At 38.4% G+C, this 22,965-nt stretch overlaps 1 protein-coding gene across 2 annotated transcripts in view; it reads left to right on the forward strand.

Annotated features, from left to right (window-relative positions):
- The first annotated feature begins 2,357 nt into the window (after positions 1-2,357).
- LOC127651225 (mineralocorticoid receptor-like) overlaps positions 2,358-22,965 on the forward strand; it is a 169,183-nt gene continuing 148,575 nt past the window's right edge. The window contains exons 1-2 of one of the 2 annotated variants that reach the window (XM_052136958.1): positions 2,358-2,669; positions 5,603-7,385. In XM_052136958.1, the coding sequence (XP_051992918.1) occupies positions 5,623-7,385 (1,763 nt within the window). In that variant the 5' untranslated portion in view covers positions 2,358-2,669; positions 5,603-5,622. Of the gene's footprint in view, positions 2,670-2,868; positions 3,064-5,602; positions 7,386-22,965 lie in introns of those variants that run through there. The other variant, XM_052136959.1, reaches the window with a different exon arrangement.

Consider the following 22,965-nt stretch of genomic DNA (forward strand, 5'->3'; position numbering starts at 1 on the left):
ATAATTTAAAGATCAATATATCAGCACACACCCAGTAAATTTATGAAGAAGAGAAAAAATGCTGTTTCTTCTTAGTATCACATATCCAAATCATGCAAGCACCAATGGAAATCCTCTCTTGTTTAAAAATGCACCTAAATAGAAAATTATTAGAGATGAATATTTGATTAAAAGTTCGGGCTTCTTTAGTAATAGGGTAAAAAATACAATTTTTCAGTCTTCTTCTCATGCAGCTAGATTTATTTAATTATACAACCAAGCTGGATGCCTTCAGCAGACATCTACTGTAGATTAGTTATACCTCATGTTTAAAAGTTTGTACAGTATATTCTAAGGGCAGGAGAAGCAGTGTATTTGTAGTTTTTACCCTCAGATATTCAGGTATAACCTGATATTTTATATTGATCTATTTGTGTACTTTTTCTCACAGCAAAATCAGCTGATCCATTAAAAGAAAAGATAAAACTTTTTTGTGCATCAGCTAAAGTTGTAACTGCTTTATTATTTATGAAGGTACAGTGTGATAGGTTGTCTCTTATTTTGAGCATGACTGATTGAGTTCTTTGAAAGATCAGGGCTGCAATAAATATGAGTAATCCTCTAAAACTGATGTAACTGGAAAGCTTAAATGTATGATACATCCACCCATATCTTTACAAACATGAAGCTATCTAAAGGGGGTACAGTTTATTTAGTATTTACATTAGATTGCATTTTTTATCTTAAAACAAAATATGACAAAAAAAATAAATAATAATACTGTAGTTAATCAATTGATATTACATATTTATATAAAACATATTTATTTAATTTTTATTTTCAATTAAATTAAGATAATCTCATAATTTTCTAAACTCCGGCCTGACAGACCAGACAATTTAAGGTAATGACAGGAGGAAAATAAGAATTACAGTTATCTAATAATCAGTCTCTGGCAATAATCAATGAGCTGCTTGAATGAATGGCTCTTAAAAACTATGACTACAGTTATGTTTAATCCTCAATAGAGACAAATGCTCTGCCCTTCAAAGCAAGTTTTTGAGTGTGTGGGATTAAAAGTTAAGCACTGCAGGAGGTTTGGTAACACTATAGCGACAGCCTCAAAGGTCATGAATCTCTTTTTGACAGAAATTGTCTCCACCAGTGACTAGTGAAAATAAAAGGCCTGAAGCAAGAGTTTATTCATGTAACCAGCAAAAAAAAAAAAAAAAAAAACACACACAACTTTCAGACTTTAGCCCATGTAATTAACATATAGAACACTTCATATGCTTTTTACACACTAACATTAGTCTTTCCTATTTCTGCCACCATATGACACACTCCAGAGACTGAGGATAAGTGCATATGTGAAATACCACCCCAACATTATGATTACATAAGCAGTGAAGACCTTGCCATCAAATTCCCAAGTCAGATGATAAAAATTGCACCACCTGCTGTTAGATTGTTTCAAAGGGAGCATTAGTGTCAAACCACTGTTGGATGGCAGTCAGATGACAGAGATTCATGTAAAGCTTAATTAGTGAAGAGTCTTGAAACAACACCTAGAGCAGTTGGTGTTGCTAACACTGCAGTAGTTGTTCGTGAAACTACAGTATGACCATCTCAGCTCTAGCTGTTGTCCAGGCTCGAAATGAACATGAACCACTTCCAGTGGACATTCACAAATAACTTTTGCCCAATAATATGAAATGCTTGCAAGATCTAACCTTCCTAAATGATGAAAATGATGCACCCATCTTGTAATATATTTCTAAATGAAAAGAAGAAGAAGAATATTTAGATTATTTCAATGAAGATAATTGCTCTGAGGTATTTTCTCAAAGGAACCACTGAAGAAGGAAATGAGAGTGGGGGACAAAAGCATTGCTATTTCTTGGAGACACAGTATACTTCCATCAATTAGTCATTTGAAAGCTTGATCAGTACCAGGGTCACTGGTCAAAGCTCCGGACGAAAAACAATGTTGCGCTTCCAGGCTTTAATTAAGTGGACAACATATGTGTATACTTTTTAAATATTTTTTTTTTTTGGAAATGGCATTGAACAGGATAAAAAGGTTCTCAAATTAGACATGAAACAGTGCAGAAATTATCATATTATCTGACTCTATAATATAGATCTTCAGAGATAACACAAAATAGCATTTTGTGAGTTTGCCCTATTGTTTGCATCTATTTGCCCCAGATGCACAGGTCAGCGCCTGCGTAATCAATCTACCTTGCCCTACTTCTGAATGAAGCGCTAGAGCCTTATTTACCTGAGCACGCTCATCGCCCCCTCCCACCCGAGCTCTCATTGCAGTAGGAGTGTCCATGTGCACAGAATGACGTCGCCACGCAAGTCTGTCTGAATCCGTCCGCTGTTTTTATCATTAGTCTTCTGTTGGGCGCCTTCAAAAATCACCAATCTAGTAGTAATGTGCACGTAAACAGAAAACTGTCGACAGGACCTTTGGGAGTCGCTGCCGACTGTTGTTACGCGTACAGTTTGCTGTCGTTGAGGATCGCGCGTTCAGCTGTCACAACTGAAACTAGTAGATGTAAGCAGTCGCAACAGTGGGAATACTTCTAAAAACAACTTGACACTATTTAGATTTTCCCCTCCTTTGGATTACTAGTGGTCACCAGTAGAGAAAACTGTGCATTTGGGATGTCGTAATTACGGTAAGATGTCTTAATATTATGTCGCGAGAGAGAGAGAGAGAGAGAGAGAGAGAGAGAGAGAGAGAGAGAGAGAGAGAGAGAGGGCATTATGAACTGCGTTAGAATGTTGATCAGTCGCGTGGAAGTTTCTAAAACTTGCAATGTTTTGAATAACACGCACCAAGACAATGTTCACGTGAATTAACTTGACAGGACCCGCTGTGCATTGCGCGGAGTACAGAATTCCCACTTCAAAGTGACGATTAAGGCAAGAGCAACAACCGACAATCACCATTACAGAAACTGTAAATAATAGCAAGAATTATTAATCACTGAAACGTCATTAACAACAATCTGCGTTGAATTTGTTTGGCGTTTTCTGGGGTAAACCCATTCAGCTGCCTACAGGATTTATGTAAGTGAATACAACTTAACAGCTCTTTATGGCTTACTTTTTTGTGTTAAAGATATTTCAAAACATTTGTTTCTTTGTCGGGGCTCGTGCAGCAGAATGACAAAGCTCAACGTTATCTCTGTCGTTCCGTTTTTTTAACTTCTTCACGGGATACCAGCTTGTATCTGTCACATAACGTCATCATCTTAATCCCCAATTCTTATCTAATGTTTATATTGTACGTGTAGATTGTAGCCTACATAATTGAATCTCGAGTTGAATTAAACTGATGTTTATTCACACTGACGGGCATAATTTACAGTGATGTTCCACCTTGTTTGACGAGATTGTTTCTACCATCACAATTGAACAATGACTATGTCATTTATTCGAAACAGAAATAACTGCGTCACAGTCACGATTCTTTGATGTCGCTGTGCAATGCAGCATGTAATATCACGCGCAAGAACTAACTTAGTTGACCAAGTTTTTACAGCCCTTGCGTAGAGCAAAGTTCGCAATTTCAATAGCGTAAAGAAAGCTGCAGCGATGTTGTGACTACAAAGCTAATAAATAAGAGAATGACAGAGCGACCGGACCAATCCGTGAGAGGCATGATAAACTCCCCGGCGTCTGGTTCTGTCCAATGGTTGCCCGCTGAATTACGGTATCGTGGGAAGAAAAAGACGGCAATACTGTCCTGTTTACAAGCTGCACTACAATTTTTACGTTGCTTTACCCTTGCTATAATATTAATGTATGTTGCTATAGAAGAGAAGTTTATGATTAACTTTGTATGGTGGTGAAAGTAGTCTATGCATTGCACTGTAAATTGTACATGCTAATATAAAGTGAACGTTTAAACATATGGCATATGGATCGTCACGCAGGCGGACAGCTTCAGTCCCTCCCCTAAACCTCTCTCTGTTTGCGTATGCGTGTGTGTTTTCACCTAAAGTTGAGCCTCTTGGTGCTGTCTAAATCAATTAGATTAATTTATAAGTTGGTTTAAATAGCTCCTGTTTAGACTTCGTGAGCTTTTCTGGAAATATGTTCTGCTCTGCTTATTGAAAGTGGTCATTTTCAGATCTAAAGTTCTGACTGTTACCCTGAGGTTTAGGGCTGCTTTCACACCGTGACATGAAATTGCTCTCAAATGGAAAGAAAGGGGTCATATCATGAGGAGTCAATTGTTTCATGATCTTTTGAGATAGAAGAGTTCACTCTACAATGAAAACATACCGTAAATTTCAGATGTCAAAATGTTCACCCAGGTCTAGAGAGAATTTTATTGAAACCAAGCTGCAGAAACAGCTCATTCTGAAATCCACAGATTCCTGTTGCCAGAAATCTGAAACATTATCCACATTTACACAACAACGTTGCCTGTTCGGTGTTCAGAATCTTGGCCTGCCCATGCAGTCACAGTGAAGAAATAAGGGGGAAGTAGAGAGAGAGAGAGAGAGAGAGATGACAAATGATATAGGAAAACTAATCTAAGTTAGAGAGTCTTCTATCTAGTCTTCAGGGGCCTTAAAATGAAACCCGAACCCAAACCATACCCAAGCTGTGTGGCCCGACCCTACCCGAGACACTGAAGCAAAAGTGAGATGCAGTGTTTATGTCAAAGACATTCGTCCAGCATGTGTTTACATAGGAAAACAATGTGAAAGAGCATATGCACGAAAAAATATGTTCGGAGTGAACAGCCCCTAACTCATCCATTTGCACATGTCTGTGAGTGAGAGAGTAGAGTGTGCGTGAAACAAGATTGGTAAGCCTGTTTATTTTTTAATTCATACAAACCCTAACCAAACCTGAAGACCTACTTGAAAAACTTACCAGAGCCCGGGTCTCGTCGGGCTGTGATTGGGCGGCAGACCTCTAATTTAAGTGAACCTGTGGTAAAACAAAAGAAAAAAAAAAAGGCTAATAATAAAGGTGCACTCAGTAGTTTTTTCCTCATTCAAAAATTGTACTCTTAAAAAAATTAATATACATTTTGAAACATGCATAAAATCATGACTGCTTACATGAGATAGGGGTCTAGTTATATCAGTTACCTTATAAAAACTGTTTTATTCTACATGGGGATGGGAGAATCACTTGACCATCTGAATACTGCTCGCTTAATGTCAGTAACCCCTTTTTATTGGACACTTTCACTCCTTGTTTAAACTAAACATGGCTGATTGTGAATTATGAATTTCTACAATAGCATCTGTGACTGAAAACTATTGATTTTGAATGATGCTGCATCCAGACCACAAGGTATAATCGTAAGTCCAAGGTGACACGAACAAAAAGTTTCCAAGTGCACCTTTAGAAAAAGTGCAATTTGACCCCTTTATAGCCCAATAAACCCCATAAATAAACAATATATTTCATCTTTGTAATTTCAACAAAACAACAAAGGATGTGCAAAACATTTGAGAACCAATAATTATTTTGTGTGCTATTTGGTGGGGCAAACAGAGTAATGGGATTTCTCTGTGCTATTCAAATTTTGCCATGCTAACTCTTAAGGTCACTGCTTGTCTTTTATTTTTTGGCTCATTAGGTTTATCAAATGACCCAGGTATGGAGACTAAAAGATACCAAAGTTACAGTGAGGGGGCAAATGCAGAAAACAAATGGGCACAGATGTCAAACACCATGGAGTACTGCTGTTCTGCAGAAGAGGACTTGGCAAACAGTGATGTGCTAATGGATATTGTTAACTCAAGCAATGCCCCCAACGTGCCGTCTTTGTGCAAGGATAACAACTTTAAGATTACTGACACAACAATGCTTAGATTTAACCAGAATCAACCTCTAGTTTATCCCCCCTTCAACAACTCCTTCCACAACCGCAAGTCAGAAACAGTCTCTAAGGAGCTCTCCAAAACTGTTGCTGAGTCTATGGGCTTATACATGAATGCTGCCAGGGAGGCAGACATTGGCTTTGGCCAACAAGGGCCTGCAGGAGGGCAGGGTAGCCAGAGGAAATTGTATCCTCTTTGTGGGAGAGCAATTGAAGGCAGCCAGCCTAGAACGGCTGGGAGCCCAAAGATGAAAGCTCCTCAAGCTCCATTCCCAGCTGTGTCCCAAATTCCCAATAATGGCTCTCAGGAGTGTGCTGTAGGCTCTGCCTCTGTGTCCTCTGCACTGGTCTCTGCTTTCTCTTGCGGTACCGATGGGTCTGGACACATGTCTAGTCCTACTGGAAACAACCTAGTGTCATCCACTACCAGCCCCACCTACTTTGACTCTGATTGTCCATCACTGGCTCCTGCCAGCACAAACTTGACACAAGGTCGCCACACAAGCTCCAGCACCTGTAGCCCGGTGAAGTCTAGCATGTTGGGGTCACCTCCACTGGCTAGTCCTCTCAGTGTAATGAAGTCTCCAGTTTCCAGCCCTCACAGTATAGGCAGCGTGAGGTCACCGCTTTCTTGCAACACTAACATGATATCATCGGTCTCAAGCCCAGTGGGAAATGGAGGCAATGTCGGTAACATTAGACCATCTATCTCCAGTCCGCCCACTGTTGGCACCATGGCCATGGTCAGTCCCAGGAACTCATCGAGGGGCTTCTCTGTCTCAAGCCCTCCCAGTGGACTGGGACTAGTGCAGAATGACGTAAACAGCCCTGAGGGAAGAGAGAATGACTTTAAGGGATTTGAGTTCCCAAAGGTAGAAAATGTGGACGGGGAAATATTTAACATAGGCCTGGATGCTATGGGAGTGGTAAAGTATATAAAAAACGAACCTGGTACTGATTACAGGAGTATGTGCCTAGGCAGTAGCAAGAGCACCATACCACATTCTCCTTTTGTAACTCAGATTAAGACTGAGCCAAACAGAGAGGTGACTTGTTCAAACTCCAAGTTTGGTGAACCGCATCAGTCCCTGGGCTGCTTTCCTGCTACAGAGACCACATACTTGTCTTTGAGGGATAATTTTGATGAATATAGTCTTTCTGGGATCTTGGGACCTCCTGTTTCGTCTCTAAATTGCAACTATGAACCTGGTGTATTTCCTAACAATGGCCTGCCCAAGGGGATTAAACAGGAAACCAATGATGGCAGCTATTACCAAGAGAATAATAATGTTCCCACGTCGGCTATTGTTGGCGTTAATTCGGGTGGACATTCATTTCATTACCAGATCGGAGCGCAAGGAACAATGTCATTTTCACGCCACAATTTGAGGGACCAGACGAACCCCTTGTTGAATCTAATTTCTCCAGTTGCTGGATTAATGGAGACGTGGAAAACTCACCCAGGCTTGTCACAGGCGCCTCTCTCTACCAGGGGGGAGGGCTATCCAGGCCCAGGCTTCCTTACAGAGAACATGGAAAGGTAAGACATATGCATTAAGTTTTATTTGGGTGTTGCAAAGAAATATTGAGGGAGGTATGAAATCTCATATCTTTTGACAGACACTAGAGTTATAATATACTTGAACATTGCATTCATCCTATTCCAAATATTTATATTAATGAACGTTCTGTTATCACAATGCCAATTTTAAATTGAGAAATCCTAATCTCAGCAAAATCATTCTAATGTTCATAGAGAAGCAGTGTTGCATTCTTCCACCTCATTCAAGGATTGATTGCTGAACATGTACATTACTAAAATGTTCAAATCACATCTCTAAATTATTCTTGTAAAACCAACCAAATCAGATATGCCCATCTATAGTAGTTCAAGAAGAGTTACAAACTCTTTGGGACAAAAATCTGAAATTGCTCAAAATCACAACTGGGAGCTCCTAGTCAATGTGATTAAATGACTAGCAAATTACTTTTATTTGAAACTTTATGTCTATACCTTGTCTGTACTGGGAGTACTTACATTACCCCTTATACTTTTGTGGTTCAGTAAATATAGCTTCTAATCAGACCAGCATGTGATCCCATCCAACATTACAGAAGGCCTGGCAATAACTTGTGTAATGAAAATGTATTATGTTGTAACATCATAAATAATTAATGGCAGGTCATGAGCCTTTCTCACAGAAACAACGATAAACAAGCAATTTTTATGAAGCATGCACAAACAGTGGGAGAGAGAGTTGAGGAAAGAAAGACCCAAAATCTTAATTTGAGAACAGAAACACAGTGTTTTTTTTTTCAGCCTCAATACTCCAGCTACACAAAAACTAACTCATCTGCAACCAGGACAAATATGGTAAAACTAAAGAGTGATATCCTAAAAAAGCCTGGTTCGCTATTGTGGTGATGTGAACTGGTTAATGTATACTGGTTATATACTTATGCTTGTGTTTTTGGGATTACCTTTTGGTGCAATGTATCCATTGCCATATGGGTCAACCACAACAGGCCAATAAGAAATACTGACCAATTATAGAAGTCGTAAATGTTTGCCTGCCAGACTGTACATTTTCTGGTTTATTTAATTTATTTAACGAGCTTGCAAAGTGCAAAGTTGTATAAAGCTTATCCCTTCTGACAGGCTAGATTTGTATAAAAGTCAGATGTTTGCTGGGTTTACTGAGTGATATATTGAATCCGTTTGGACTGTTCATTTGATGCTATTCTGAGATGAGACAATTACAGCTAGTCGAGCTCTAACACTATAGCTAATGATTTTCACCCCATCCCAGATGTCCTCAGAAATAGTCAGCCAAGCACTCATTTACTATAGCATTTTCAAGCATGTCTTATTTACTACACTAATGATTTTAGCAAACATGTAATGTTAACTTGATTAATGAGAGAACTTAAATGTGGCAGCTGTCCATACATTCAAAGCTCTCAGTCAAGTTTGTTTACTGAACAAGCCTTTTTTGCTATAGAGCTATAGAGAATAGTAAGTGTAGCTTTGCAAATGTCATTTAAGCAGGTTTTTTAAAGTCTGTTTACTTAAAAGTGAGGATTGAAGCTGATCTCACCACTGCAGCTCCATCTATTATGGAGCAGTCCCTTCTGACTGGCTACTAGGCTGCAGTAAATTATTAAAATGTATGACTAACATAGTGTACAGTCTTAGTGCTATTTAATTGATAATGCATGTGTAAATGAATTTATTTTTTAATTGGAGGGTAAGGATAGTGTGGTCAGACATGCATCCTACTAATCATGTTCCCCAAATGTACCCCCAAAATAAATAAATATATATATATATATATATATATATATATATATATATATATATATATATATATATATATATATACAGGTGAAACGCGAAAAATTAGAATATCGTGCAAAAGTTCATTAATTTCAGTAATTCAACTTAAAAGGTGAAACTAATATATTATATAGACTCATTACAAGCAAAGTAAGACATTTCAAGCCTTTATTTGATATAATTTTGATGATTATGGCTTACAGCTTATGAAAACCCCAAATTCAGAATCTCAGAAAATTAGAATATTGTGAAAAGGTTCAGTATTGTAGGCTCAAAGTATCACACTCTAATCAGCTAAACACCTGCAAAGGGTTCCTGAGCCTTTAAATGGTCTCTCAGTCTGGTTCAGTTGAATTCACAATCATGGGGAAGACTGCTGACCTGACAGTTGTGCAGAAAACCATCATTGACACCCTCCACAAGGAGGGAAAGCCTCAAAAGGTAATTGCAAAAGAAGTTGGATGTTCTCAAAGTGCTGTATCAAAGCACATTAATAGAAAGTTAAGTGGAAGGGAAAAGTGTGGAAGAAAAAGGTGCACAAGCAGCAGGGATGACCGTAGCCTGGAGAGGATTGTCAGGAAAAGGCCATTCAAATGTGTGGGGAGCTTCACAAGGAGTGGACTGAGGCTGGAGTTACTGCATCAAGAGCCACCACACACAGACGGGTCCTGGACATGGGCTTCAAATGTCAAACGTCTTACCTGGGCTAAAGAAAAAAGAACTGGTCTGTTGCTCAGTGGTCCAAAGTCCTCTTTTCTGATGAGAGCAAATTTTGCATCTCATTTGGAAACCAAGGTCCCAGAGTCTGGAGGAAGAATGGAGAGGCACACAATCCAAGATGCTTGAAGTCCAGTGTGAAGTTTCCACAGTCTGTGTTGGTTTGGGGAGCCATGTCATCGGCTGGTGTTGGTCCACTGTGCTTTATTAAGTCCAGAGTCAACGCAGCCGTCTACCGGGACATTTTAGAGCACTTCATGCTTCCTTCAGCAGACAAGCTTTATGGAGATGCTGACTTCATTTTCCAGCAGGACTTGGCACCTGCCCACACTGCCAAAAGTACCAAAACCTGGTTCAATGACCATGATATTACTGTGCTTGATTGGCCAGCAAACTCGCCTGACCTGAACCCCATAGAGAATCTATGGGGCATTGCCAAGAGAAAGATGAGAGACATGAGACCAAACAATGCAGAAGAGCTGAAGGCTGCTATTGAAGCATCTTGGTCTTCCATAACACCTCAGCAGTGCCACAGGCTGATAGCATCCATGCCACGCCGCATTGAGGCAGTAATTAATGCAAAGGGGCCCAAACCAAGTACTGAGTACATATGCATGATTATACTTTTCAGAGGGCCGACACTTCTGTATTTAAAATCCTTTTTTTTATTGATTTCATGTAATATTCTAATTTTCTGAGATTCTGAATTTGGGGTTTTCATAAGCTGTAAGCCATAATCATCAAAATTATATCAAATAAAGGCTTGAAATATCTTACTTTGCTTGTAATGAGTCTATATAATATATTAGTTTCACCTTTTAAGTTGAATTACTGAAATTAATGAACTTTTGCATGATATTCAAATTTTTCGAGTTTCACCTGTATATATATATATATATATATTGTAACAGAAAGAGAAAATGTGGAGTTCATCCAAAAATGAATATTCTTTCATTATCACCATGTCATTCCAAACCCGTATGCTGTAATAGTTTTTTCTGTGGACCACAAAAGTAATTTCTTTGAATCATTAATTGCCATAGAATGAGAGTTGATAGTGACCAGAGGCTTATAAAGCACCATTATACAATTCTTAGCTGGGTATATATTCCAAAAACCGCATATTTAAACAACATGAGTAAATATGGGATATTTTTTTCCAGGTGAACAATTCCTTTAATATTAAGTTTCTGTGGGTATGTCAATCTAAGGCAAGAGTGAGATGGATTAACTATGTAGATATATGGCGTCGTAAGTCACAATGATACAGCAGTTAACTTTAAAAGCAACCCATAATGTGTAAGTCACATCACTGCTGACAGAATCAAAGTCACCCTCACCCTAATGAGATCCAGCTTAGCCAGAATTTCAGAGTAGATGACAGTCAGAGGTGGAGTAGTTCACTGCTACGCCAGCCCCATCTGGCCCCGAACATCATGCTTTACGCCTGGTCAGTCAGTATCTCTGCGTGTGTCCTCTCTTTCTTTTCTGTTTTACTTTTTCTTTGTTTTCGCTTTCTGTATATCTGGGTTTTTTTTTTGTCACTTACTTCATAGCCCATTAGGTTCATCACAGGCGCCCTTTGGTACTCACGCAGATCTGTGATATCTACATTAATATAGCCATTATTGAATCATTCATATGTTATATAATAACCCTGAAAGAAAATAAACCAGAGTCACACAGAGAGACTGAAAGAGAAGGAGACAGACAGAGGGAGAGAGAGAGAGAGAGAGAGAGCAAGTGAGAGAAAGACAGAGGAAGAAAGGTGGGGGTGGAGAGAGAGAGAGAAATGTTTTATTCCTTCAAGCTGTGTATGGTAGTGTAAAGGGAATCTTCTTGCCTTAATTTTTCTCTTTTCTAGTTTGCTTTAGCAGAAAGATTTTAATTTGAATTGGGTGTTGGCTGAAAGAATCAGCCGTTTTTTTATTTGAAGACAATAAGAAAGATTGAAAGTGTACACACAGAGTTGAAGGGAAATCCCCTTCAACCAAAATTATGCAATTTAGTGATGCAGCATAGCATAGGGCAGCAAGTCGCATCACTGGCAATGAAATTTTAAATACATGTTTAATGTCCTTTTTCTTACAAAACTCCTGTCCATCATGCCCTTATGTTGTGACTCAAAACTGTGTTATAATCTTTTAAATCTCTTAAAGGTATAGTTCACCCCAAAATGAAAACTCCCTGCTCATTTACTCACCCAAATGCCATACCTTATGTGTATGACTTTCTTTCTACTGCAGAACACAAGCAAAGAGTTTTAGAAGAATATGTCAGCTCTGTAGGTCCATACAATGCAAGTGAATGGTGACCAAAAAATGTGAAGCTCATAAAAGCACATAAAGACAGCTGAAAAGCAGTCCATAAGACTCAAATGGTTTATTCCATGCCTTCTGAAGTGATACAATCGGATTGGATGAGAACAGACCCAAAAATGTATTTCACCATAAATCGTGGCATAAGCAGTCTCCTTGGCGATAATGAGTATCCTGTACTCCATTGACCCTGAGTACAGATGGAAGCGTTATACACGTGTATTATGACTGCGACCAGCGCAGATATCCGCATCCACGTGTCCAGAAAATCAGGGCGGTGCGGTCAGGGCATGTGGGCTGGCTTATGACGGAATTTACATCACGTATACTGTACGCGGAAACATCAGCATAGCGCACAGCCGAAGTATACTCAGGCCTTAATCGAGCTTGAATTCATGATCATGCCTAGAGACTGCTATGGCAAAACTTACAGTGAATTTTTTTTTAAATATTTTTGTCTATTCTCACTCAAATTTTTGTCGCCATTTACTGCATTGTATGGACCAAAAGAGCTTAAGTATTGTTCTAAAATGCTTCGTTGGTGTTCTGCAGAAAAAGGAAAGACACACTTAAGAGATGGCATGAACAGTACCGCCGATCCCTATAAGCAGACTAGGGGGGTACCATCTTACCCTAGGAGGGCACCAGAAAGTCCACCAACTGCCCTTACTCACAAATTATATGTTATTCAAGGACGCAAAAGCATTTGCGGAACACAGATGATCGCTTCGTGCTCATATCACGCGATTATGTAACCCGGACACACACACACAAGATGAGACAGTCACAATGTAAGTCAAAAAACTGTTTTTATTGAAACAATAAAAGCAGGCAAAAGTACAAACAGGCAAATCCAGTGAAGAGTTGTCGAGGGAAGCGTAGGGTCAAAAGCCGGGGAAACAAAGAGAGTAAAGGGGGCAAATCCGGGAGAGTAGTCGAGGGGAGCGAGGGTCAAAGCCGGGGTAAACAGGATCGAGAGGTGGGTAAACTAACAAAGGGAGTAGACAGGGGTACTAGGGGAACGAGGAGCTGGCAAGCTAAGGGGGTAATCAAGAGGCGTTCAAGAGGTGAGCAAAACTAGACGAGACTAGCGGGGGCAAAGACACAGGAAACTAAATATAATAACCAACAGGAGTGAGACGAACGGGTTGTGAAATATAAAGGGGCGAGTGCAGGTGTAAAGAATGATAGGTGATGAGACGAGTGCAGGTGAAACTAATGTGCAGGAGTGCAGATGACGCGAGTGCAGGTGGTCATAATGTTCTGGGGGATTGGAAACGCGTGAGAAACTCGAGGAAGGGAGATTGCCTACGAGCATGTGAGCGAGTAGGAGCAAAGTGGGCGTGAGGGCTCGAGCGAGCAAAAAGAGCGTGAAAAGCTTGAGGGGGCGGAGCGAGCTTGAGGAGTGAGTGTGTGTGCGACGAAGCGGGGATGGGGCAGAGGAGCGGGGTTCGTGACAGATTATGGTGAACTATTCATTTTTGGGTGAACTATTCATTAAATTAGATCCTTGATCAATGCAATCTGGCCACAAATTGCAACACTATAGCCAATCATTCATTGTATAACACTGATTATTTTGTGAATTAACTTTTTTGTTCTCTCTTTCTTAACTTGCTCTAGCCTATTAAGGCCATATTTTGCTGATTCATTAGATTAATTAGTCCTCCACTACACTGTCATTGAGAAATATATTACACATGCAATACAGGCTACTTTTACCAAAGTTGGGCATTTTACACTTGAGCATGTTAAATGGTAAAACGGTTAAACCTTAATACATATTCAGTTTTGAAAATTCACAATACAGCAAAATTCCATGTGATCTGCATGAGTGTGCTGTTTGATGGCCAGTCTGCAAGCTAGTGTGGCCTAAGCTAGAGGAGGCATGTTAAGGAAGAACCAGTACAGGGTGAGAGATCTTTGCAGTGGAGTTGGGCCAACTCTCAATGTTCCTACAGCAGATGAAAGGGCATATCCCTGAGAGAGGAATAATTAGCTATAATTAGTCCTGCAGTGTAACCTCCCTGAGAGAAAAGTGTTGCAGACTATTTTTATATTGCTTATTTGAAAGGAACAAATGGCTATGGGGATGAATAATGTTGGGCACTTCAACCTGCCATTCTAATCCGAATCTTTTAAAAGTTAACGTATTACACATTACATTTTAAATTCTTGTAATCAGATTATTGTTACTGACTTTTTTATTGTAAATTACTTTTAAGCACATAATTTGGATTACACATATTTCAAAAATAATATTATGTAGAATACATTTAAAACAACTTTTGTCCATTTATGTTTCTGTGGCAGCTGAAGGATGTGCGCCCCCTTATGAGTCATCTTAACCTCCTGAGACCCCTGTGTGACTGCTGCGTGGATTTTCCATTTCCCTCTCTGATTTGTAACTAGTAGTGTCTGATAAACAAGCAAAACAAATAATAACACATCGTTTTCCTAAAAATGTATGTCCAGATATGTGGACAGCGGTACTAATTTGTGAAGTCGTATCAAGCTATAGAAAGATTTTTTTTCATCAAATAGTTTATTATGTGTCCAGGAGTGTTAGTTATTCATATGAGACGTTATAGACATTACAGCTGATTTTCTATAAAGCTGAATAAAGAATTCTGATTAAAATTAATGGCCAGCATCATCAAATCACTACCAATTAAAAAAAGTATTTGCATTAAAAAATGTGGAATGTATGTTCTGAATACATTTATTCTCAATGTGAAAATGCACAGTAAATATATAGGAATGCATTTACTATTGTTAATGATTAGAACCATATTGTACAGTTATAACAAAATAAAATATAAAAACATTTATATTAAAATGAAGCACATTTACCACAGATATGTTAATGTTGAAAATTATTCATAATAACTAACATGTTTTCTCAACTTTTGAGGGAATAAGTTCCCATTTTCCACTTATGTGGACTTCATCTTTATCAGGGCGCTCACACGCAAAAAATGAAGGGATTTTTTAAAGCGTCATATCAAACAAAACCTTTGTATGCTACTCTGTACACTCAAATGATAAGAATGCATGAATAACTAATCCAGCAATACCAAAAATTAAATAAATTAAATAAAACAAATAACTACTGCAATCTACCCTTGTGTGGTATTCAATTGTTCAAAGCAGAAAGGGTTTTGATCTTTCTGCCCTCTCCTTTTATGCTTTTAATACACACAGTTATATTTCAAATAAAATATGAATTATAATATTATATGTATTTTAAAATATTAAATACAAGAAAACGGTTGTAAATAGTGAATGCTTTTGACATGTTACTTCTATTTTTCCCATTAATTTTACTCTGTGACGACTTTTGGAAAATTATGAGTTTGTTTTCTAATTATCTGAATTGATTTAACTTCGATAATTGGCATTTTGGCAATGGCAAGCATACTGTATATTGGTGCTGTTATAAAATATGTTAAGTAATAAAAAGTAATAAAAGTGTAGCTACTGTATGCTTGGGATTGTAAGTTTGTAATGCTTGTCCTCATTTGAACTTCCTGAAACAGCTTTTGTTGACACTGCGCCAAGTGTCTGCCTTGTAGCCGTGGCATATCTACCCAGCAATATATACTGTCAAACCATTGTAATCTAAATTACTTAACTATAATTAAACATGCTATAATGCATTAAGTGAGTGCCATAATTTGTTATGTGTTTGCATGTTCTGAGACTGTAATTAATTAGAACATGATCTGGGCTATGAATTCATACACCTGATTGTTGCTCATAAGGATTCAGTTGTGTGCACAATTGCTGAAAGCAGAAACCTCACAAACACAATCCAAAGTGTTTATTTGAATGAATTCTTTGATTAATTTGAATCAATAGCTCTGCTTAAGCAGGTCATGTGATCTCTATACTTCTCACAGTGAGTATCAGCTGTTTTCTGCTGTTAGCTGTGCATGACTGCACAAACAAAAGAGTAACTTGATCATTCACATCAAATTGTCAGTCATTTAAGTGTTATTGAGGAAATGTTGCAGCACCTTTAAAAGTGTTTCCGTTTGTCTGATGATGAAGCCTGGTGATTTATGCTGGCATCTGACTGTATTGATGGATTCACCAGCCATTGATAAAAAATTACTTTGACACAGGAAAATTAAAATTTGTTGGCAATGTAGGTCAAACTCAATTAAATTGAGACAGAAGTGGAACAGGGAGACACGTAAGCTTTCACTAAACTCATACAGGCAGACCACATCTTTACTATGCTTGATAAATCTTTCAAATTGGTCAACACTGTGGCATCAGATGTGACCTAGAAAGTAAACTCAGACCCCCCACACCTCCCTCTGAACTCATTTGTGGGAAACAAACACAAGCTTCTCTGTGCTTTGCTGGGTTTTGAGTTGTGCCCGTACAAATTAAAACCCTTTTTGCAGTGACTGAGCTATAGGGCACAGGACCACAAATCAACATCTTATGCCCGGTAGACAGTCAGTGACACATAGAACCAGCAGGTAAAAAAGACACGGGGCAGGTGTCAGATAACACTTTATAGAAAAGACACAAGATCAAGTGTTAACATCCTCAGTGGAGTCACAAATACATGATTCAAAAGAGTTAAACTCAGCAGGAAGTTCAGTGGCTTCTTTTACAGATGTAAAAAAAAATATTCTGTCATACTGTAAATTAGCTACCTCTAGTAGTATACTACTACTATACATTTACTAGTGTCAGAAATTAACTAGTCACCTGTGTGACTTTCTTATGAAAAACACAAATGTTTTAATTCATATCTTGGTTTTTCTTTTCAATAAGTTGGCAGCAAATAGTCTCATTTTAAAGCTTAAAAAAGGAGACAGAAGTATCCGACTTGTCCATGCGACTTGTATCTCATATTCAGAGTCTTCTGAAAGCATAGGATAGGTTTTGGTGAGAAACAACCAAATGTAAGCAATTTTTCTGTGAAAATCTTGTTCACAGTGGCCCATGTGTTCGCATTGTGTAAAAAAGTTGCTTTTGTGTTCGGCATAAGAGAGAAAGGAAGTCAAATGGCTTTAAAACAACAAGAGGGTGAGTAAATAATGACAGAATTTTTATTTTTAAGTGAACTCTTCCTTTAAAATAAATATGAAGTCTTAGAGCTATTAAATAATTATAAAAATAAAATAAATTATATATCGATATGATGAATATTGCAGAAATTTAATAAAATATACTTCTTTTCCTGTCAAAATGCATATTTATTTTATTCTTAAGAAATAAATAAAAGTTTTTTAACAATAAAGCTTTATTGACAATTTCCAAAAAAGCTTTCCAAAGTATAAACATGCAGTAAAATAGAATCAATTCAAGTAGTGTTGTCACGGTACTGTTACGAATTGCAGAGATAGCGGAGGGAGACGAAGGTTGAGGATCCACTTGCAGTATTTTTATTAACTTAAATAAATAAACAAACAAACAAACAAAGAAACAAGCAAGCAAGACAGGTATATGGAAAACTCGGGAAGGGAACACAGAGCAGGCTTAACGACATTCACTAACAAACAACGATCGACAGTGACTGAACAAACAGACAGGGTATAAATACATGAACATAAGACAAAAGGGCCAATGAACAAACAGAACTCAAAATAACATGACAAGGTGATAAACAGAAACCAATGGGAAACTAACGAGGGCAGGTGAAAACAATGAACAGTGAACACGAGGGCTAACAAGACTGTGGAGCTACAGAAGGGACAAAAGTGAAAACTATGGAATAACCAAAGTGACAAAAATGGAAAACAAAGGGGCAACAGAAAAACAAGACAAGGTCATACATAACAGGTACCAAAATTTCAGTAGAAATTTCAATACCGGTGAAACTTCACGGTACTCATTTTCGGTACCAAAGCAAAACACAAAAACAGGTTACTGAACAACACTCTTTTAATAACAAAGTCTACAAAACATTAGCAGCAGAACTAAGAACAGAAATATGCCATTGAGCAACACTTTAATTTAAATGTATTATTTTTTAATTATAACAAAACACTTAGATAAGATTTTTGAACACTTATATAATATTTGCTTCAACTTTTGCAACTTTTAATTTAAGTTTTTACCAAGTACTAAAAACAAATCCTAAATTACCAAGCATACAATAGAATAAATAAAAAACTATTTCCAAACTAATGTGCAAAGTGCTCTCTTATTACTAAAGCTGCATATTGAAATTTTTCTTCACGATAAGAAATGCATAGTGACATATACACTCACCTAAAGGATTATTAGGAACACCATACTAATACTGTGTTTGACCCCCTTTCGCCTTCAGAACTGCCTTAATTCTACGTGGCATTGATTCAACAAGGTGCTGAAAGCATTCTTTAGAAATGTTGGCCCATATTGATAGGATAGCATCTTGCATTTGATGGAGATTTGTGGAATGCACATCCAGGGCACGACGCTCCCGTTCCACCACATCCCAAAGATGCTCTATTGGGTTGAGATCTGGTGACTGTGGGGGCCATTTTAGTACAGTGAACTCATTGTCATGTTCAAGAAACCAATTTGAAATGATTCGAGCTTTGTGACATGGTGCATTATCCTGCTGGAAGTAGCCATCAGAGGATGGGTACATGGTGGCCATAAAGGGATGGACATGGTCAGAAACAATGCTCAGGTAGGCCATGGCATTTTAACGATGCCCAATTGGCACTAAGGGGCCTAAAGTGTGCCAAGAAAACATCCCCCACACCATTACACCACCACCACCACCACCAGCCTGCACAGTGGTAACAAGGCATGATGGGTCCATGTTTTCATTCTGTTTACACCAAATTCTGACTCTACCATCAACAGAAATCGAGACTCATCAGACCAGGCAACATTTTTCCAGTCTTCAACTGTCCAAGTTTGGTGAGCTCTTGCAAATTGTAGCCTCTTTTTCCTGTTTGTAGTGGAGATGAGTGGTACCCGGTGGGGTCTTCTGCTGTTGTAGCCCATCCACCTCAAGGTTGTGCGTGTTGTGGCTTCACAAATGCTTTGCTGCATACCTCGGTTGTAACAAGTGGTTATTTCAGGCAAAGTTGCTCTTCTATCATCTTGAATCAGTCGGCCCATTCTCCTCTGACCTCTAGCATCAACAAGGCATTTTCGCCCACAGGACTGCCGCATACTGGATGTTTTTCCCTTTTCACACCATTCTTTGTAAACCCTAGAAATGGTTGTGCTTGAAAATCCCAGTAACTGAGCAGATTTTGAAATGCTCAGACCGGCCCATCTGGCACCAACAACCATGCCACGCTCAAAATTGCTTAAATCACCTTTCTTTCCCATTCTGACATTCAGTTTGGAGTTCAGGAGATTGTCTTGACCAGGACCACACCCCTAAATGCATTGAAGCAACTGCCATGTGATTGGTTGATTAGATAATTGCATTAATGAGAAATTGAACAGGTGTTCCTAATAATCCTTTAGGTGAGTGTATATAGATATTATGATGAAATAAGTCACGAGCAATCGTGTTGTAATCGAGCTGCATTAAGCGTGCACGCGCGAGGGATGAGTTCCCCGAGGCAGAGACTCTCTCAGCCGGGTGCAGTTTCAATCTCTCCCCCTTAGATCGGGACATCGCAACTTATAGATGAGGCACCGACCACACAGAGAAATGCCAGTTTCTGAGTTTATAGTTATTAATATGAGATGCTTCTGTATTATTTGAACTTTAATAAAGCAATAACGCTGCATTTGACTGCATTTAAGATGTAATGCCGGGATGTTTCCTTTAAAGAGCTCCGCCTCCGCTTGTTCCACAATGGTCGTCATTTTTTGCTTGTTGTGAGCGTTCGAAAGTTCCCGCCTCTGCATGGGTGCCGGGTAGACCTAGTAGTCGGTACTCCGGTACCTCCAGAAATTCTGGTATTGTAAATATTTTTTTTGTTTGAGTACCGACTTGGTCCCGGGGTATCTGTATTTTTGACAACACTAAATTCAAGTAACATTAAACATTTCCCAAAGTCTAAGTGTGAGGTTGACTAGTCCCCACATTTTGCATATTTTTTGCAATGCACATTAAATCCCTTAAATCCTCATCCTCCACATTAGTAATTGGCCACCAGGCTGTGGATATACACTTTGGATATGGAATTCACATGACTCGTGTTTTGAACGCCACATAAAAGCACTGCAGAGTTCTGTTTTTAGCGCTGGCACTTTCCATGCAATGATACTTCATATGGATTGTCAGGTAATCATTAGCTGCCACTTCGATAGATCAGTGGCAATGGGTTCAAAGTTGAAATTGTTCGATTTTTTGCCAAGCATCGACAGACCCTCCATGGGAGGACTTCAACTTCAACGGCCACAGCGATACTCCATCAGTGCCATGTATCGCGTGTTTTACAGTTTTGGTGATAGTGCAGACTTCTGTGGTAATTACAGAGGCTGCAAATTATTTGATCTCTGACACAAGTCCCATCTAGGTTTGTTTTGTTCAACAAATAAATTAATTTACTCTGGCGGCCAAAAGTTTGTAATAATGAACAGATTTCGTTTTTTTGGAAGGTACTTTAATTCACCAAAGTGGCATTCAGCTGATCACAATGTATAGTCAGGACATTACTGATGTAAAAAAACAGCACTATCACTATTTGATAAAAATTTTTTTATCAAATCTAGACAGCCAACACCTTATCCTTGAGTAATCATGCTAAATTGCTAATTTAGTACTAGAAAATCACTTTATACACCATTATATCAAACACAGCTCAAAGTTATTTTATTATTTTTTTAAATGAAGCCTAATATTGTCTTTATATTTGTTTTTTTGAGTTGCCACAGTATGCAATAGAATATTGACCTTAAGGTCAATATTAGGTGAAAATTGTCAAAATTGTTTTTCTCTAGAAACTTGTCAGTCAGTCATTATTTTGAGGGATGAAGGCAATACAATGCTTGAAATAGCCAAAAAACAGATTTCATACAAAGGTCTACAATACAGTCTTCAAAGACAAAGGACAACTGGCTCTAACAAGGACAGAAAGAGATGTGGAAGACCCAGATGTACAACTAAACAAGATGATAAGTACTGTACATCAGAGACTCTAGTTTGAAAAATATATACCTCACATGTCCTCAGCTGATAGCTTCATTGAATTTTACCCACTCAACACCAGTTTCATGTACAGCTATAAAGAGAAGACTCATGGGTGCAGGCCTTATGGGAAGAAATGCAAAGAAAAAGCCACTTTTGAAACAGAAAAACTAAAAGAAAATGTTAGAGTGGGCAAAGAAACACAGACATTGGACAAGAGATAATTGGAAAAGAGTGTTATTGATCTTAACCCCATTGAGATTTTGTGGGATCAGCTAGACTGTAAGGTGTGTGAAAATTGCCCGACAAGACATCCACATCTATGGCAAGTGCTACAGGAAGCGTGGGGAGAAATGTCGCCTGAGAATCTGGACAAACTGACAGCTAGATGCCAAATATCTGCAAAGCTGTCATTGCGGCACATGGAGGATTTTTTGATGGGAACTCTTTGAAGTAGTTTAAGAAGTTCTGAATTTTTTTTCAAATTGTAATAGTAATTTTTTATGTTATTAATATCCTGACTATATATTGTGATCAGTTGAATGCCACTTTGGTGAATAAAAGTAACAATTTATTTTCACAAAAGCTAAATCTGTACTTTATTCCAAATTTTCTCTGCCAGTGTATTAAAATAAATAAATACCAAGTTCTTAATGCAAAGTAAAAAATGCAGCTAGTCATCAGTTATTTTGGCTTTAGTACACTGACAATATTAATCCTTTAACACATACTTATGTGCATGTGTCAAAAATGACCTCTCTTCTAGTTTTTAGCACCTAATTTTTACATGAAGTGGTCTTATGATCTGCCACTCCAGGTATTCCTCAGTTAAGGTGTCTTCTATCATGTGAAGTAACTTTTTTAACATTTAATTGAATATGTTTTAAAATATAAGAGAATTTGCATCACTACCCCTAGAATGCGGAATGTGGGTCCTATTTTACCCACATGTGTTTCCTATGGTATGCATCTTACACTGGTATTATTATTACTGCTCATTTTCTGTTTACCACATGTATATATAGCCATGCAGTTCCATTGTGCTTTGCGAAGTATTGCCAGTTTACCCTGCCTTACTGAATGTTTTTCCACTGCCATTGTTTCTTCATTCATGTTATGACCATTGCCTGTTTTTCTAGATTTACTGCTTTTTTGATAACACTTTGTTTTATTTGCCTGGTTGGACTATCTTTTTGGTTTATTGAATTTAGAGCTACATCTCTCTGCCTGATGTTTTAGATTGTTTGCTTGTGTCTCTTTTAATAAACTTCCTGCACATGGATCCTAACACCGTCTCGATGGCCAGTTCGTTACAGAATACTTCATCTAATATGGATCCAGCAGAAGTCTCACAGCTCCAGGCTGCATTTGCACACCAGTGCGAGGTTTTGAAGGGTTATCAAGACCAGCTGAACAACCTATGAGTCGCTAACGAATGTTTGACTTACTACATTCACTCAATGCCAGCTCCCCATGCTAAACCGGTAAGGTTTGCTCTTCCTGACAAGTTTGATGGATCTGCTGAGAAATGCCAGGGTTTTTTTACGACAGTGTAAAGTCTATTTCTCTAATCAACCTGAATCATTTAAACAAGATGCCAAGAAATTTACCTTTTATGATGTACCTGCTTACCGGTACAGCACTCGATTGGGCCGCCGCTGTTTGGGCCATAAATCCTCAATTCCAGACCTCG

This window comes from Xyrauchen texanus, chromosome 11 (assembly GCF_025860055.1).
Source record: "Xyrauchen texanus isolate HMW12.3.18 chromosome 11, RBS_HiC_50CHRs, whole genome shotgun sequence".
NCBI lineage: Eukaryota > Metazoa > Chordata > Actinopteri > Cypriniformes > Catostomidae > Xyrauchen > Xyrauchen texanus.